The sequence below is a fragment of the Bidens hawaiensis genome, unplaced genomic scaffold (assembly GCF_021521415.1).
Source record: "Bidens hawaiensis isolate Kalapana, Puna unplaced genomic scaffold, B.hawaiensis_p1.1 tig00016838_1, whole genome shotgun sequence".
Classification (NCBI taxonomy): domain Eukaryota; kingdom Viridiplantae; phylum Streptophyta; class Magnoliopsida; order Asterales; family Asteraceae; genus Bidens; species Bidens hawaiensis.
In genome coordinates this window covers 162893-183497 of record NW_027492554.1, presented here as the reverse complement: position 1 = coordinate 183497, position 20605 = coordinate 162893, and the positions used below count along the sequence as shown (strand labels likewise).

The following is a 20605-nucleotide window of genomic DNA, read 5'->3' as shown; positions in this document are numbered from 1 at the left end:
GTCAGACATTTCGGTGATCTTGATGTTTTTCAATATTTGAAGCTAAAGCAAGAAATAATTTTCATTGTGACTAATCCTAACGGGCTCGTGTATGACTGACTATTAGGATTTTTGCCTTCATCAATATGACTTATTTGGAGTCGGCAACCGCTTCATAAGAGTGTAACCACTAGCATAGACAGATATTTAAGTTTATATTACTGTGATATTTACTCATTTGTCAAGCCTATCTACACATCAAGCAATGATCTTGTTGGCTTTTGATATACTCTTTTCATGTGCTAGGTTCACCTAAGACAATTTCTTATCATCTTCCAAAGGTCGGATCGATTTCTCAAAATTTTCTAATATTTTAATATTATCCGACTCCCTCTAAACAGGAGCTCCCTCTAAACGAGAGAATATACTTTTAAGACTTTTTCAGATGTTCTTAAATAAAATAAATAACATATAAAATATTTTTGAAAGTCAAGTGACTTAATTTTTGATTTTCTTAACAAAAGTAAAATCTTTTTGGTGAGTTAAGACTCATTTTCAAGTGACTTAATTTTTGATTTTCTTAACAAAAGTAAAATCTTTTTGGTGAGTTAAGACTCATTTTCTCCCTCTAAAATTTTGACATATTTGAAAAATATTTACAAATTTTATTTTTGAAAGTCAAGTGACTTAATTTTTAATTTTCTTAACAAAAGTAAAATCTTTTTGGTGAGTTAAGACTCGTTTTCTCCCTCTAAAATTATGACATATTTGGAAAATATTTACAAATTTTATTTTTGAAAGTCAAGTGACTTAATTTTTGATTTTCTTAACAACAGTAAAATCTTTTTGATGAGTTAAGACTCATTTTCAAGTGACTTAATTTTTGATTTTCTTAACAAAAGTAAAATCTTTTTGATGAGTTAAGACTCATTTTTTCCCTCTAAAATTGTGACATATTTAAAAAATATTTACAAATTTTATATACAAAAAGATAAAAGAAATTTGAAATAAATGAGATGAAAATTAAAAAAGAAAATTAAAAAAAAAACTAAAGTTTAAAGTTTAAAAGTTAAAATAAAGGAAAATTTAAAATAAAATAACAAATAAACTAAGAAAAAAATTAAGTGAAACAAAAATAAAATAAAATAAAACAAGTTAAAATTTTAAATAATTTTAAAATAAAAGTAAAGTAAAAATAAAAAATAAAACTTAATTTTGTTCAAAAGAGATCATGCCAAGTGACTCAACGAGAAACAAAAATCGGGCACAATCAAAGGTTTTAGTAAACAGGTCTGCATAGTTGTCATCAGTATCAACCCGTTCTATTATGAGAAGCTTTCGGTTCAGATTTGAGAGATGCTAAGCAAGTTGTGGTTTAGTTGTTCCACCAAGTTGACGTCTTCAAACGTCAGGACTCCATTTGACACTTTACCTTGTTTAGAAATATTCCCACCCATATCACCAGCAAAAGAAACGTATCCGCCATCGAACGGTTTTAATGTCAAATAGTAAGGATTCGTCTCCTGTCATGTGTCGGGTACAGCCACTATCCAAGCACCAAATACTATTTACAGAATGTCTTGACTAACCCTTCACACATTAACAGTTTAATTAGATACAGGTTCCCGAGACTTAGTTGTCTCGGGAGGATCAAATGTCCTTTTCTCATTTTTGTTTATGAAGTTATGGGACGTGTCAGAATCGGAGGAGCGGTCTCTAGGACTCCATGCACTTGCAGGTTTCCTCGCAGCACTGGAAGAGGCAAATGAGAGTCGTGCCCAACGGGAGCTCAAGTTGATAAAATTCCTTAAAGATCAACAAGCCAACCACTTAGAAGTCACCAAACAAAGAGATGAAATGGCTAACAAGTTGACTACCATGCAACAACAACTTGACTTGGATCAAGCAGAAATTGCAAGACAAAGGGACCTAATCAACACATTGCAACAAAGGATCAACAATCAGCAAGAATTAATGAACAAAACTGCTTCACAGAGTGCTGAACATCTTGTTGATTTGGGAAAGCTAACTGATAAGGTCACTCAAATAGAGACTGATAATTCTTCCACTTCTCAAGTTGTTGATGAGTTTAGAAAGGAACTTGACTCTTATCTTAATCGTGCCTGGTCAAACTTTGAACGCCTTGAATCGAGAGTTGGTGGGTTGGAGAATTCTGAGAACATGGAGGTTAGGAGGTTAAGGGGTGAAAGTGACAGGTTGAGGGATTTTAGTGACAGATTGCAAGAACAGATCGAGACAGAACATGTTGAGCGGGGATGAGAAAATGAATCACTCATAAATCGATACCTTGCAATCTTGGAACTGATGCGTATGACAGATGAGGATGTTGAGAACCTAAGGGTTCATTTGATGAGATCATTCAGACGGTTTTTTCGTGCAACAGAGCCAAGGGCTGAGCAGGTTAACCGGCGAAACATTGTACTTGCTCACTTAGACTCTGATGCCGAAAGGATCAGAGCTCAAGAAAACTTTCAGAGCTTCCATTACACGGAAGAAACAGGTCAGGTTAGAGGAGAAGGTGGATCAGGCTCGAAGACAGCTGACGAGCCCGAAGTAGTTGTTGGGACCATCACTGGCACTGGACTTGTTGTTACTACTGCGGTTTCTTCTGAGCAGGTTAGTACTACAAGTTCAACACTTGTTGCACCCACCACTAGTGCACAAGTAAGTGCCACAGTCACCACCGCAATGATTACTGGTTCCGATGTTCAACCTGTAGCACCAGGTGGTGATGATGAGGATGATGATGACGAGTCAAATGGTGATGATGATAGTGGTGATAAGGATGATGATGACGAGTCAAATGGTGATGATGAGGAAGATGATGAAGGGGACGATGACGAGGATGATGATCACGAGCACGATAATTATGATGAACCTCGTGATGGTGGAAATGATGATGGTGATGGTGATAATAGTGGTAATGGTGGTGGAAGTGGTAGTGGTATTGGTGATGCCACTGAAAATAAGACTTCTGATGTTGACAAGTCAAAATAGGCTGAGAAGACGAGGGAAACGGAGGCTACGGTGGAGGATGAGCTCGACAATTTATTTAACGTTTATTCTTTTGTAGGTGTCGTTCCTTCTGTTCAAGAAGCCGTGAAAGAAAATAAAAATGAGGATGACAGTATCAACTATTCTCCCAACCCCAACACACCACCAACTGGGAAGAATGTTGAGACAACCGTTGACAAGCACGTTGTCGCTCTAGTTGCTTCTCCCACTCGAAGAATATCAAGAAAAGGAATCAAGTACTATAGAGTGAGCAGGATGTGTAGCATGCGTTTGAGGTCGAAGCCTTATCATGATTCAGATCCCATTTTGTACGCCAGATTCCACAAAGATAGCCAAAGATGGGTTATTAGACGTGCAAATGGAGATCTCACATATCTCTCCTACCGAGATATACACTCGCTATCGATATTTGACATGAACTACTTTCGAAAAATTGTAGCTCGTGATGATAGCAAGGACACTCTTGAATCATGGTTTAAGACAACTTTTCTGAAGAAGGAATGGAGAAATGACTACCCGTCGCTCAAACTCAATCCGGGTACGTCATTCAAAGTGAAGAAGATCAATCCATTCAACAACAACAAGCCGTCAAAAGAAAGAGTATATAGGATGCCTGACAACCACAGTCCGGCGGTCTGTCATGGAATGCCTTTTGAGGAAAACTTTCTTCATGACTTTATTGCTTGGGAATTCGACAACGAACACGGTGAGGTCATCATGCATTGCACTCGCAGTCACGAGCTCAGATTCTTTGATGAGCATGAGCTGGCTGGATTTGGACTCCGCGACCTCAGGAAGCTTGTTGGGTCGCCTCTCTGTACAGTCGAAGATGTCCGTCGTGACAACACGGACGCCATTGTTGGAAAGTTCAACAAGTTTGTCAGATTACTTGTTGAGAAGAAACCTTTTGAAGAAGATCCAGACGGTGTATTTGACTATGAGTCCGAATGCGAGTGGTGGGATGGAAATAAAGCAAATACCAAAGACTAGAGGGAGATTGTAAGGCCTAATTTTGTTTAATTAAGTCTTTCGTATTTGTATCTTTTTAGTTTTCGTTTATGTTCGGTTACGCTTATATGTATTGGGTCCGAGGCCTTGTGTAATTGATGCCCATTGGGCTAGTTATTAATGAAATGGTGTATAACATACCCACACTATATAATGTGTGTGTATGGAATACACCAACTAACCTTTTTGCATTTTCATTCTTCCAAGTAACATACAAACTCTCAAGACTCTCTCTAACCCCTAACCCTACTCTCACTTTCGGCCTCCCTTACCCACACACACAAGATCCGAGATCTCAGTCCGACTAGTTGTTTCCGCCAACTAGTTGTGAGGTTGATCCAAGAACGACTAGTACTTAGTTTGTTTTGTTGTTTGATCCGGTTTCGGGACCTACACATATTTTGATGAATGCATGCACAACAAATCACCAATGCTATATTACACCAGTGGAAAACAAACTGTTGGAGCAATGTTGTCGTGCCACAAGAGTTGAGTATATACAAGGAACCCTCACATAGAGGGCATACAATCAATCTGAGTTAACCGGCACATTTCTTCTGCCTAGAGCGTCCATGGTCTAAATACTCTCCTTTACAACAAATACATACATTTACCTTTATAGGAAGTTAGGAACGCATCTGATCCATTGCATAATGAAACCCGAATTGGTGTCGAGCATATTATTACATAGATTGGTGCCGAGCAATGTTGCCTGCATGACTTGACCGAGAAGGTTTACACAATTTGAAGCCCTACCATAACTCAAACTCTTGATGTTTTACAAGGTTGAAAATCACAGGGAAATTTAAATAATAGGGAGAATCACACAACCAAATTTCTAAAATACTTTGGGTTGTGAATATTGGGAATAAGGTGAATACAGGAGAAGGCACACCCCTTATTGATCATCAATTTCTTATTTCTTGGTACGGGTTTGTAAAATGTCATAAAAACCTGACTGGATAACTAGTTTAATTAGAAACCACAAATCTGTTTGATTATTTCATGATTTATTTTTGGCAATGGTTATTCACACACCCTTTTTGGATTTTTACACACCCTCTTAACACACATATTATCTCTATATACACCCTATAAAGGGTGTATGAATAACACATCCCTTATTTTTTTTAACAGTCAACAAATAGAGAGTTGTCTAGGTATTTGGAAAAAGGCCACCGCTAGCTAAAACCCGAACGTCATCAGGATGGTACATGAGATCACAAAGATATATGTCTTCTTTCATTGAGCCACGCATGTCCTCCCTAAAGTGGCCTTGTAGGGATTCCATTGAATAACTCATGTTTTCTACCACTTTATCACATTTTCGATTTCAAATCATATTTCCGTGAAATAAATAGTGAAAACACCTCATCTTTCGAATCTTTGTTGCGGAGTCGATAAATTAAACGACCCACAGGTGAAGTATACTTAGGGCCCGGGGTGGCCCGACCCCTTGCGCAATAGTGTAAATTTACCCGTTTTCGCCCGAAAATTTTTATATGTAGTGTAAATTTAGCCGTTTTCGATCGAAAATTTCAGCCCGGCCCCCCTCGTTTGTGAAACTTTATAATACATTTTGAGTCCCCCCCTTGTATCTTCGTCCAAGCTTCGCCACTGATACGACCTGTAGTTGAATCATATAATGACTTACTTCAATTTTGACTCTATCTCCTTGCAATATTCTTATAATTCTTATAAAAACTATGTCGGAACTTTCCTGAAACATAACCTGGAATCATATCTTCATTATCTAAACGAACCTGGAACATGCCGTTGGGAAGCGATTCAGTAATTAAACCTTCATTAATTCATTTTTGTTCTTTTATTCTAGGTAAAACCTATTAGAAGTATCAATTAATGAAGGAAGAACCCTATTAGACAACCTACCCCTTATCTTTTCTTTTTCACAAAACAAAAGTTTCCTATTCAATTCGAATACTAGAAAGACTATCAAATGAAAATGACATTATTTCATGATTTATAGCACAAATATTTTTAAATATAATCCAACCAAAAACCGATAAAACAATTGGCTTAATGAGTGGTCAGTTTTCAATACATCTGTCTCAAATAAACGACGAAATAAACGATCGGGTATTTCAATACAACGCCGGCGACAAATACCCCGATCGCCGGGGGCGGTGTTGGCGTCCAATTTCGCCGGATTTCGCCCATTACATATGGCCTAAGAGACAAGATATCTATCAACTGAGTTAGCTTTACATTGACGAATGTTTTAGAATGGTAGAATGCCAATTTCGATATCCTGATCATTTCACGCCATTTTTTTGTACATCATCGAGTGAAAGCCAACTATAAATCTTTGATCATTTGATGATCACGCGTGATTGGTACTTGGTAGGGACAGCCTAGCATAGGTTGTGAAGACTATTCCTCATTTTTTTATAAAAGTACATTTTTAGTGGACATTTTTTTTCTTCTTATTCTTATGTGTCCACAATCTTTGAACAAAAAAGCTTTTAACAAGCGTTACCTCTTAGCTTTTCTTCTGAGTTCACCACTCGGTGACAAAAAAAGTGAAATTTAAGAACGTTATTGATCAAACTGCTTGTTGCAAAAGTCGCTAGGCGGTCCCTAGGCGACCGACCCCCTTGGAGGGAGTACTCGGACATGATAAATATAAAGAAAATTAATTTTTTGGGTAATATATATATTTCAAATATCATAAGTTTACTAATATTTATAACAAAATAAGTGAATATCAATATAAATAAGATAAATACATTTTTAAATACAAAATTATTAAGAATAAAATGTTAATCACTAATTAAAAAAAAGGATATTCGTTCTTTAATATTATAGAAATACGAATTATGTTGTATTTTTAAGTCAAAATAGACCCAAGTTAACCGACTAGATGTATTTCTGGCTGATGTTGACCACCTTTGAACAATTTTTAGTAACTAGACGGAATTAAAAAAAATACTCTCGGCACCATACCTTGGAGCGAGTACTCGGAGAATATGAATTAGTATCGATTAAGGGGGTTGCAGCGCAGCTTGTTGTCCGCTTACCTGCCACTTCATTGTAAATCGTTTGGATGTTTCTATGGAAAAAAAAATAGCTAATAGTTTGAATTATTAAAATCTAATTATTCTTTTTTTACGTAAAAAGTTTTAAGCGTTGTCTTGAAAACACGACTAGCAATTTTGTATAATTCTAAAAATACAAAATAAGAAATAATCTTAAATTCCCATCCTCCAACCGAAATATTCAGTCTATTTAGTGCATTTTACCTTCATTGTTGGGGGCCTTGGGGCTCAACAAAGACTTATAGGGTTATAGCTTCCATTTCCAACCTCATTTTCAATCTATTTTAGTATTTACTGCCCTTTATTTCATTGTCCGTTTTCAACAAAAGAAATATGAGAAATCTCAAAATAGTCACTTTATAGAAAGTTAGTACAAAATTGTGCCCTCTAATTTGTGTTTCTAGGTTTGTCCCAAACATATCGCGTCGCCGGTGATCAATTTGATATTCCTGACAACATGTTAGCAAACCAATCACAGAACGAGTGAACGACCTATTAACAAAACAAGTCTCCGGCGACGTTAATGAAGGTGAATAGCGTGTCGCCAACGACGAGATGGCCTGACTAACGTGTCGTCAGCGACAAGAACATGAGTGTCAGATATGGCAACCCGGCGTTGACGACCAGAACATGCACGTGCCTAACGTATCGCTGACGACGAGATGGCCTGAATAACACACATGGACGCCTAGTTTTGATCACACGTCTTTCTCTTATTGGTTTACTAACACGTCAACGGGAATAACAAGCACATTGTCGGTGACGAGATAGGTGATGGATAAATCTAAAAACTTGAATATGATGGACAATTGGACAAACTTAGAATCTCTTTCTATTCTAGGGACAATATAGGAATTTTCCCAAAAAAAATATGAAAAAGAAAGAGAAAAATTAATGTTAAATTTAGTTTCCATTTTCCAAACTAATTTTCAATATATTAAATGTGTCGATAAGCTAGTGACGCGGTAGTAAGGAAGAGACTTTGTGTTTGATGTTGCATATGTTCGATTCATGTCCCAATAATTTAGTTTCCGCAGCCTCAAGTGATGATGCGAGACTAAGCGAGTATGTGATATTCACTAGTTGGATTCTTGAATGAACGAGTTTTATCTCACTGCACTGGCATGCCTTCGTGCGAGTGTTCACAGACGTTGGCCTTAGGTGAGGTTTTTCCCGAATCAAAATACGAGTGTATCCTGATGTGGTGAATTTAGCAAGTGCACATTTAAAGGAATCATTGGTCGTTAAAATAAATATACTAAATGCATGACTGAAAAGAAAAAGAAAAAAAAATCTTTCTCTGTGAAATTAGTGTCGGCGGTACAAGAAATTTCTACGGTAACTTGTTAGATAATTTGGAAATCAATATATGACATGAGTTTCAACAAGCCCTTCTCGATGGTATTAAGACGACAAATGATGTAGATTTAATTTTGTTGACTTTTTCTTGTCAGGTGCCTTTTAGATTGTTGTTTTGTTAAACTTCTTTGACTTTCTTGTATTTTTGGTTTGCTTGCTATTTATGAGTAGTCCCGTTTTTTTCTAAATGTATTGGTCTAAAAAAAGAAAAAGTCTTACCCTAAAGTTTTGTGTTATTTATTGTGAGGGACAAGGAAAAAGCCATTTATTTATAATTTTATTTAATATAAACATCATGTCTCACGTGCACATCTCCATCAGTAAAGGGGGTTGATTTTATCTTACTAACATGCGATGCAATCTTGGACACGTGATACAATCTCTCCCTTTCAAAATTTAATAGTGTTTAACGTTCTTTAAACAGCGTTCAAAACCAGGCATCTATAAGTATTATGAGATGTGATGAAACTGTCAATATTAATTTTGATGTTTTATGTCTGACTCGCCCAATGACATCATCAAGTAGGAAATCCATCAACGTAACCCCCCCTTCTCCCCTTTTAAGTTAAGCTTTAAACTTAAGACCTTAATATAGCGAGCCTTAATCATCACCTCATGTCATTAAATCAGAATGCCAACTACGAATCTTAATCGTGTTTATACATGTTATTGCTAGATCTTAACTAATCCAAATATCATATAATATGCCCATTGTGGTCCCTCTAAAAGGAAGGAAAATATATAATAAGATGGTGATTTATAGGAAATCAATCGGTAAACGAATATGAAACGTGTAGAATCACTGCTTTAGTTGGTCTAATGTAACTTTTATTTTACAAAACAGTTGTATTAGTTAAAATTGTATTAGACCTAATACAACATTTTTTTTACATAATGCAATTGTTTCTCTCAAATACAACATTTTCAAAATAAAGGTTGCGTTAGGTCAATTTTTTAGTAGTAAAGTTGAATTTAACTGTTAGAAACGGATAGGTCTACGGGTCGTTTGGATACAAAAATCAACACCAAACAAACACGTAGAGCAAGTAAACTTGAATCAAGATACATAAGACACCACTCGATTCAATTCTTGATTCCAAAGAACACCTTTCGAATTTGCCAAATCCGAATTGGCAGTGGATAACGCGTTTACTCAAACGGAGAAAACATAATTTTCAAAACTCAAATCAATCATCTGCGTTTATTCTTTGTTCCTCACGGGTTACATAGAGAAAACAAAATAAAATGTTACTAAAAACATGAAAACTGCCTTTGATTACTACCACATACTTGAAATAAAAATGTAGAATTAAAAAACACATCTAGATTATAAAAACTAGAAATGGAATAGAGAATAAAATGTGGCTCCATTTTCTAGTGATGGGTCGGATCATTGCGGGTCTTAAGATTCAGGTAAATATGTTACCAATTTAACCCACTTAATGAACCGAAACTAATGTATAACAGTGATGTTTTTAATGTTTAGGAGCCACTAAATTAAATAGGGTGGTTCGTGTATATCCATCAGCATTCATGATTATTTCTCTCACAAGTTGTTTTGTGAAAAAATCGATCTTCGGATGGGAACACCTTCCTTAGGTTTGGGGTGTTAGTTTTTTTTTTTCAACTCGGTTTTATTGCACTTATATTTTTTATGTTTTAACAGATAATTAAAATATATTGAAATATACATATATTTTTTATATTACATCCAGTGTTTAAAAACCGGTTGAAACCGGCTAGTTAAACCGGATTTCGCACAGTAGACCGATATTTTGAGTCCGGTATTTTTGGCCGGTTTGCGAGAACATCGTACCAGTTTTTGTCTAAAATACCGGTTTTTACCGGCAAACCGGTTTTATGTCCGAGAAATTTTTTATATTTGCGGTCCATATTTTTTTTAAATTACTTTTATTCCAACAATTAAAATTCGAACGTGTAAACTTTATGACTATTTTCTTAAAAATTTAGAGGTTTTGCATTACTTTTTTAATATGAATTAACTTTTGGATTATTTTTTGTTATGGAATCATTTACTTTTGGGTTATTTTTGGATTTAAGTTACATTTATAGGAAATTATAAGGTAAACTATTCAACCGATTGAACCTTCCGGTATAACCCGGTTCAACCAGTTGTACCATTTTTTAGCTTAATCCAGTATAAGTAAAATACCGGTTTTAAAACATTGATTGCATCCAACAGTTAAACATATTGAATTGATTTTTCCATCCTAACATATTGAATCCGGATATTGATTTATGTTGATTCACATCATTTTTATTTGTCTTATATTGATTTCGTTTGTTTTTTTTTTTTTTGAGTTATCAATTCACATTGAATCTATTTGTAATCTGAAAATGAAACTCGATTTTTGTAAAGCAAACTATTTTTAAAAATTTTGTTTTTCAAAGTCCATCAGCTATCGATCCGTAAAAACGACACTTTTTTAATTTTTCTCACATACATTAGTAAAATTCATCGGAAACCCTATTAAGCACGCCCATTTTTCTAAAAAAGTATTTACTGAGAGTTGTTTCAACTTACCGGTTATATTTATTAACTTCAATCGACACTTAGTTTTGTATTGTATTGGTAAATTTGGAGCATGTTAACTTTCTTTTTTCCTTGCTTGACAGCAAGAAATCAGTTATATTTTCTAACTACAAACTTAACAAGAGTACGTGTTGTTATATCAAGGAACGCACATAGTACATACATGCTTTACAAAGGCCGTTGTTTCAATATGAATTCACTTTTTTATTTTATATTTTAAATTTATCTATTTATTCATCGATCTCAAGATTAATAAGAAATTTAATATTAATCATTACTGAAATTTTATTTTTAGTTTTTTATGTTGGTTTACAATTAATTCAAATTTAAAATTCATGTTTAAAAAAAACTGAAATTGATGCATGTGGGAAGAACGGACAAAACAGAAAACCTTTCCTCCATAAAAGGGGAAAACAAATGAAAAACTAGGCAAACAAGAAAAAATGTTGATGTGACTTGTTGGGATAATGAGACGACTTCTTATGGCCTTAGCAAAGTATGTATGTACGCTCTTTAATGCGACAACACGTACTCTTGTTAACTTTGTAGTTAGAAAGTATAACTTCTTTATAGCTGTCAAGCGACTTAGCGAAGAAAGAAAGTTTCAATTCTCAATATGATATTTCGGTCCTTTAAACCATATCTTTCATCCCCCAATATGTTCATTGTGTTTGCAATTCTGTGTCGGTTAGTCTTAAATATTTTGTTTCAGAGACTGGAAGTAATCTCTATTACCACATTGTTTAGTCCTTAATATATTTCTTTATGGACTAAAAATAACTTCAAATATCATGTCATTCAAGTCTTGAATGTATAACATTTTTTTAGTCTCTAATGTGTTCCTTCAATAACTAAAAGACGGTATATGATACTATGTCTCGATTCCCCATATGTTCTTTGAGATACTGAAAACTTGTTTTTTATAGTTTATACCATCTCTTTTAGTCCTCAATGTGAAGTTGCTTTCCCGGATATAGTTTTGTTTGTGACTGAATATAAAATCAAGTTTAAGCCAACATGTTCACTTTATAATTTAGCTCAACCACAGATCACGTTAGAGGTGCACAACATGATCATCACGTATAGTTGATGGTTGAATTATAAAAGCAAAAATCTTCTATTTTTCTATTGGCGGCCCACTTGCACAGCCCATTAACAGCCTACTTGTTGGTCACAAACTCACAATCCATTTGATTACATACTGATCTAGACATCTAGTTATATAATTATATTCAACTCATTATCCTAACAATCATTTCTACCATTAGTGTACCATTTTGATCATTCTCTTATCCACCCACAAATGAAAGTAATATTAATATATTACATATGCAATAAATTTGCATCTAAATTAACATATTTAGACTAGGAAAAACAGTATTTCAAACAAGCCTTGTGGACTACTTGTGGTGTATTACATTAATATTAGTTTCTAAATTAATAGGGTGATGTTATTATCACCATCCTTCGAACTTAGAAGTAGATACATTGTCAGTTAATATGGGTCACACGGCTCTGACAAAGCCGATACACCATCACCCCGGCCTGTCACAAAAGTCATGTCACCTAACGTGTATGAATCGTATGGTAGTCATATGACCTGTATTGGAAGTTTGGAACTGGTACTATGAAACTACGATTTTTCTAGTTTCTTGCACACCCCTACTTAATGGCATATGATCTTCATCAAAAATAGAAAACAACCCACACGTAACAAAGTTCTTTCCATGAATGTGTTTAAACAAGTTATTAAGTTACAAATTGACATCCAACGCTAAGAACAGTTGGCCCTAAGTGAACCAAACGTTTGTTGCATAAACTTTATATAATTAATGTATGTTTTGTTGATGATACGCTAACAGAAGTTGATATATATGCAAGAAATTATTTACCTATGCACAACATCTTTTTAGTGGACATGGATTGAATAAAGTGAGATACACAAGCTAAAGTGGATATGTAGGCATGTGCACGAACCAAATGTTCAGTAATCATTTGACTAAAACGAACAAATTTTTTTCGGTTAGATAAACGAACCAACATACAAATGTTTCGTTCATTTATTTACGTTCTTTGTTTATTTTCATTTATGTTCGCTAAGTTTAATCTTTAAACCTACATGTTTTCCGTATAGTGCTAATATTATTCAAATTTATTTGTTGTTTAGCCCATGATAAGCCCATAGTATTTGATTATTTTCATGTTTACACTTATAGCAGCCTAATCCATTTACTCATGCTTGTTCAAACAATAAATCAAACCAACGCAAATACTACCGACTACTGAGTCATAACTCACCATTGATTTAGGGTGGTTTAGTTGACTGAGCTTTCTTGTTTGTGGCAGCCATAACACATCAACTTGATTTCTTATTTTCGTTTCATTTCCATATCGTGCTTGAAGATGTGATTTGTTGATCATGATGATTAATTTGGTGATTTGATGTAAGTGTTTTGAAACTTGTTTTAGATGCATTTGTGTAATTTTAAATTTTAATTTTGTTCATTTAGTTATGTACAACGTAACTGTTCTTTCATGCATATTGTTAACGAATAAACATAAATAAGCACGTCAAATGGGCACACACAGGAACATCCGTTCGTGTTTGATTGTCTGTTCGTTAAAGTTAAATGAAAGAACAAGAAACATGACCCGTGTGTGGTCCTTTTGTTCCAGCCTATGAATATGGTTTCGTGTAACTTCTGGCTATAAATGTAATTACACTTATAAAGATGTATCACATATAAAAATGATGTGTTTTCGTGTCTCTCTCGTTTTGTTTCGTGATTTGAAGCAAGTGTTTTGAAACTTGTTTTAGTCTTTTAGACTTTTAATTTAGATGTATCTGTTTATGTTTTTAATATAATTACGTCGTTTATGTTCATTCAATCATGTATGTTTATGTTCATGAACCGGTCATTTATATTGTTCACGTACGAACACAAACATGTTCTCTTAACGAACGCAAACATGCTTATGAATATGGTTTCTTGTAACTCTTGGCTATAAGTGTAATCACACTATGCCATGATTATAAAGATGTGTCACATATGAATTTAACGTGCGTTTTCGTAATTCGCTCTTTCAGTAAACACAAAAATAACTGTTATTTTGACTGAAACGAAATTACTTGATTATTTGAAGTACTTAGTAATTGACCATAAGCTTATGTTAGCAACTTACCATAAAGAGATTATTACTGCATATTAATTTACAGTTTCTTTTATAACCAAATCACAACATCAGCTAAATTTTATATTATGTATTTAAGAATTAAGAATGTGAGCTATCCGTCGATATTTTGGATTTGCATTAACAATATTTTAGATTATCTAAACACACAACACATTTATGATGAATGATTGATTAGCTTCACCTTAATATAATACTCAGACCACTAAACTAATATGACAAAAAAATTGGGGTCCATATTATTTCATGCCAGAAAATGAAATTAGGGGTGTAGTTAACAAAAGCCAAAACCTAAATATTTAATGGTTATGTACAAATATTTCTTTGCTTATTGCTAGTTTTAGATAAAAATGTAGTTAATCTCATCTTATAAGTTTGAGGCTTTGAGCTACCAAATTAGACCATTAAAACATGATTGTATAGATAAATTAATTGAAATCGGCGCATATATAAGTAAGCTTAACCCAACTATTGTTCTCATAACTATCGGCAACAAGGGGTGAGCATTGGTCGGTTTGCAGCTAAAATCTAACCAAAAACCGAAATTTCGGTATTTTGAGTTTTTGAAATCTTTCGGTTTCGGTTTTTCAATTTTGCTAGTCGAGCTTGAAACTTTTAGCCCGAAACAAGAATTGACCCAAAATAATGAATTTATGTTTAAATATTTTTGTTAGTTAACAATTAATTGATTTTTGTATATTTGAGCTAAAGTATTTGGACCACACTATTTATAAAATTCTTATAAATTGCTTAAAATTCAAAATACGAATCAAAATCTACAAGTTTGGTTCAGTGTTTTTCATCTTTTAATACATGCAAAACCAAAACCGAACCAAAATTTCAAATTCTAAACAAACATAAAACCAAACCATCTATTTTCATTTCGGTTCGTTTTTTTCGATTTCATACACCCCCTAACGGATATATGTGAAAGTTGTTACAAAGTTAGGGAGACATGTTGCTTTTTAGTAAATAGATATGGGTAATAAGTGAAAACTAATCTATAAATTTTAATTAATTCATTTATTTATTTTGTTTGTTAGCCACTGAAAATGTGCTTCATCATTTGACTTACCGGTAACATTATTTTCAAAAAGTGGCAAGCAAAACCCTTGGATCGATCTGATCTTGGCGCAGGAACACGTTAACTAATTAATTTCTGCGACCAAAATCAATATTATTATTATTATTAATCATAACGAATAAACGTAAGTTTATGTCACGTTTCGTTGTTCAGAATATTCACATGCACATGCATGGATCCGTTGATTGATGATCACAAGGTTAATTATTAACATATTCCTTTTAATTCATTTTTATTGAAAAAATTATTATTATATTTGTAGTTCTATTAATTTTTTTGTTATTAGAGATACAATTTTTGGTGAAAAGGTTATTTGTTTGATTGTGATTTTAATGATTTATTTTTATTTTTATTTTTTATTTTTTTGAAATTTAGGTTATTTGTTAGCAATTTAGCATGTAAACTGAATTAGTATTCATATGTTTGTGTGGATTTAGGTGGATTATAATATTATATAATTATGATTACTTTTTGTTATTGGTTTTGTCTCATCAACCTTTAATAATGTAGGTATTTACTTTAATAAGTTATTTCAATAGTTTGAGGTTAGGTAATATGTTAGCATCTCCACTGAATCCATATTCATATGTCTGTTTGGATCTCATAGTTGTCAAAGGTGTAAGGCGCTTAAAAAAGCCAGTACCCAAGATAAGCAAGGCGCGTGTAGCATAAACATAAGTTTGCCACAATATTCGATGCATCGCCATTCAGTAGAGGCGCACGCCCGAAGGGCTTTTGACAACATAGGTGGATTAAAAAATCATGTTATTCATTTTATTATTATCATTCATTTATAGTCATTTAATGTGTGTTTTCAATTTATTAAGTTATTATTTCAATAATGAAATTATGTCATTTGTTAGCAACTCCACTAAACCAGTATATTTAGGTACTTGTGTGTAGTTTATATTAAACTGAATATTAAAGTTTTCTTTTTGTTATTTGTATTAAACCAGTTTTTTTTTTTGCAGTTATTTATAGGCATAATCAAAGGCTACTGTCACTTTGGAGGGTTGTTTACACATATGCAACTCTCTTTATTCTAATAATCACAATGACAAATTCAGCTAAGTATTTGATCATGCAACATTAAAGATTTACGGATTGTTGTCGTGTAACCATGGGTTGTTTTTGTTCAACTTCATCGAAGAGTCTTAAAAGATTACCTTCTTTTGATCCTGCTGAGCTTGCTGCTCAGACCCCTTGTAAGTTGTTTAAGTGTTTTATTTTAAAAAAAAAAATTATCATTTTGTTATAGTTTTATAGATGGCACGAAACAATTTCGATTCTTGCAGTTACTGTTAATGAAGTGGAGGCTTTATACGAGCTGTTCGGGAAATTAAGCAGTTCTGTGGTTGATGATGGGCTTATAGGGAAAGTAATGTTCTCATATTATTTTATTTTATTTATTTTTTTTGAAAACTTTGTTAAATAATAATCTTATGTCTTTTGCAGGATGAGTTTCTTCTAGCCTTGTTTAGAAATCATGATAAACGAAACTTGTTTGCAGATCGAGTAAGTGATGTTCTTAATCTTAACATATTTTAATATTGTATGATTTAAAACATTGAAGCAACTTATGATGTTACTTTTGCAGATATTTGATCTTTTTGATGTGAATAGGAGTGGGCATATCGACTTCAGCGAGTTTGTTCGTTCGTTAGGCGTATTTCATCCGAAAGCTCCTCAAGTAGACAAAGTTCTGTGTAAGAAATGATATTAAGATATACATTTAACATATTTCATTGTCATTTGTACAAGTATTAAATATAAAAAATGATTTGTGGCAGATGCTTTCAAGTTATATGATCTCGGGCGAACAGGCTTCATTGAACGCGAGGAGGTAAATTTGTTCGGTTTCTTGTTTTCGCTCATGTTTTTTCGTATATATGTAAAATTGTTTTGCGCTTTTTTCATAATATTGAATGCTGCATGCTTGCAGTTGAAGAAGATGGTTTTGGCTCTTCTTAATGAATCTGATCTTGAACTATCGAATGATATAATCGAAACGATTGTAGAAAAGGTATGCATTGCTTGCTTGTTATTGTTACAGGTGGCAAGTTCAACCCGTTTACTTATAATTGGATTAGTCTGGGTTATGTTTTTTTTTTTGTAAATTTTATTTCTAACGGGTCAAACAGGTTGAAAGTCGCACAAAGTGAAATTTTAATGCATATAACCTCCTAAATCATATTGCTTTAATTGTGATGAATGAGTATACTTTTTTATTTTTTATCAGACGTTTACTGAAGCAGATAGTAAAGGCGATGGTAGGATCGACCAAGAAGAATGGAAAGAATACGTAGACAAAAACTCGTCGTTATTGAAGAATATGACTCTTCCTCATTAAATGTAAGCCATATTACTAGCATAGTTACATTATAATTATATTAACTATATATAACTTTTTGTTAATGATGGTTTTTAGGGACATAACTTTGAGGTTTCCAAGCTTTGTGATGAACATTCAGGTAGAGGAGACATACACGACCGGCTAAAACCGTCTTCCTCTTTGCGATTGAACGTGTAAAAAATGTATCCGAGTGTGAAACAGCCTCGCTTTCTTCGTTTTATCCGAGCCGTTTAAGATATAATTTGGTCCTGTTTCATTCTTTTGTATGCTTCTACTTTGGCACTTGAATGTTAGCCACTACATGTCATGGACAAAACATGTATAAAAAATGTTGATTTTGGAAGTCTCTTTTAAGAGTAAATACACACATGTATGTAAGGGCGGGTCGCGGACATACATTATACATGCGGTGTTGCAAGACACTAGTGTTCATAGATTTTTTATGTGATATTTTTGTATCTGGATTTTTCAATGATACGGTATATTTTCATACGGCGACACCTACAAGTAGGTTGGTTGCGGCAATGCAACATAGGTTTGACCTAGCCCACCTTGTATAGTTGTATGTAAATTAATTAATTAATTAATTAAGAGCCTATTGTCTCTTAAGCTAGTGGTATCTAGCGTTTATTCCAATCAAAGTAAGAAAAAAAAAAGATACATGTAACCCAACTTTAATATATGTATAGGTTAAAAATATATTAAGATTTGGAAAACTCAGAATTGACTGTGAAGGCTTCAAATGAACACTTTAGTTAGCTAGCCATGGCCATTCAAAATTGTACAGTGAATTTAGTCACCTAACTTTATATAGATTAATAATATGAATAAGAGAAGGTGGAAAGCAAAACAAAAGTATTATATTTTGAGACCAGACGACAAAAGATGAATGAATTAACTAAAATAAATATTGGCATATTAGCCGACTAAACTAAATAAGTTGCATGTTGTATTAGAAACTTTAAAACAGAAAAGAATATGTTAATATGATACATAAAAGTGTACACGTGTGGATCTTAAAATGGTAGTAACTAAGCCACTATGAATTATATATCCAAATTGATTACTATTATTTTCAATTAACTAAAACAATATAGGCTAATCATCTCAAAGTTTTGATGATTGAGATGAGTCATTCAAATACTTTAATTTGAATACAATAGGAGAAAGTTTTCTATTTAAATCTCTTGTGTAATGAAAACAAACAATCATATTTTATAAAAGATACTTATCAATAATCTAGATATTAGCATAGTCTAAAAAAGGTAATAATTAGACAAACCGTACTTTTATTCTGAAGAATAGAGATATTGCCTTCAAGAAGACACTCAACTTCAAAACCACATACGTAAGATCAAATATAAGAAACATAATAATAAATAGAAAAATAAAAATTAAGAAAGTAATTAAATATTAAAATAATATATCTTGACACTAAAAATAAGGAAAAGGAAAGTCCTTAAGACACAATTCTAATCAAAATCTCTACATTCTTTCTATAGGTGTTTAATAATAATTCCATGTTTCAATAATTTTTGTTCTCAATCATATCCTTAGAAAGTTGCAGGACGGGCAAATCACGTGTAATTCTGTCATCCCAAGTCAATTTGGGTCGCTCTCTGCCCCTCATTCCCTCTATAGTAATGTTTTCTACGGTCATAAATTGAGTTGTCAAATCTGATATGTTAGTCACCCATAATCTCTCTTGAAAAACCTCGTTTGTTATTCAGTCCAACCTTGTGTGCCCACACATCCACCTTAGCATTCTCATATCTGCTTCCTTCAGCTTATATGTATGTAATTTCTTGATGATCCAACAATCTGTTTCATATAGTTATGACTTATGATATCGGGACGGTGCTGGTACCGATCTCGAAATTTAAAAATATTTGGTACCGGTACTGAAATGTTCGGTATGGCACCAATACCGATATAGCGGTAGTTCATGCAAAATTCGGGAATACCGGTACTGAAAATGCCCATTCCTTGTTCCATATAACATCGCATGTATAACTGCTATCCTATAAAATAGTGTTTCATATTTAACCATGAGGTTTTTCACCTTTTATTATTATGGGTTTACTTCTAAGAGAAGAATGAAGATGATCGGATGAGTCAATGATCCAAGTGATTCAAATAACCGTAAAAAATAAAACTAAAACAATATACGGGTAGGAAACGCAAAATAAACGAAGTACGTTTAGTTATAAAGACACAAAAGAAGCTTCTATTTTATTTATTTATTTTTATTTAAACTAAGTACGTTTAGTTATAAAGACACAAAAGAAGCTTCTATTTTATTTATTTATTTATATTTATTTAGATTTGAACGTGGTTGGCAATACTAGGAAAGAGATAGGAAGTTTCCTAATAATAATAAAATAAAAGCAAGAAATTATGTTGGACTTCGGGTGGGGAATATGCTTTATATTTTTTCTTTAAATGTTTCAAGAACATCTCATTTTCAACCTTCTACTTAATATGCATATACTTTCGATCCATAGGGTTTTTAAACTATAACGGTGTCATTATTTGGATTCTCTTGTTAACTCACATCAACTTTAACTATAAACAAGTTTCTTATAGGAACTTAGTAATATTAATAGTTAAGGAAGTAATATAATTCATCATATTTATGTATGCATTCCTTGTTCTATCTCTTTGTTTAAACTAGTCTTGGCAAACGAGTAGATATGATCTAGCATGGTGATGGTGTTAGGCCAAGTTCGATCTCGACTCATAGTATTGCATGTCTTTTAAAAGCACGCTTGATTTAAACTCAAAAAAGATTAATGACTAAATAAAGAGAAAAAAATACTTATGTGCCGGGATAACTTAAGAATATATATGTTTGAATAACTCTCAGTGAAATTATTTATAATAAAGTAAACTTAATTCAAAATACTAACATATATAAGCTTAAGATCTCAAATAAAACGTTCAAGAGACAAAACACTGGTAACCATCTTATTATCTTTAGGAGA

The 20605-nt window shown here is 33.1% G+C and overlaps 1 protein-coding gene across 1 annotated transcript; it reads left to right on the top strand.

Moving 5' to 3' along the window:
• The first annotated feature begins 15341 nt into the window (after positions 1 to 15341).
• Positions 15342 to 18037, top strand: LOC143552296 (calcineurin B-like protein 4). Its single transcript, XM_077042557.1, has 9 exons — positions 15342 to 15467; positions 16240 to 16473; positions 16564 to 16646; positions 16724 to 16783; positions 16866 to 16974; positions 17059 to 17111; positions 17211 to 17291; positions 17508 to 17620; positions 17697 to 18037. Exons 2-8 carry the CDS (start codon positions 16389 to 16391, stop codon positions 17616 to 17618), a joined length of 582 nt encoding a protein of 193 aa, XP_076898672.1. The 5' UTR covers positions 15342 to 15467; positions 16240 to 16388; the 3' UTR covers positions 17619 to 17620; positions 17697 to 18037.
• The last annotated feature ends 2568 nt before the right edge of the window (positions 18038 to 20605 follow it).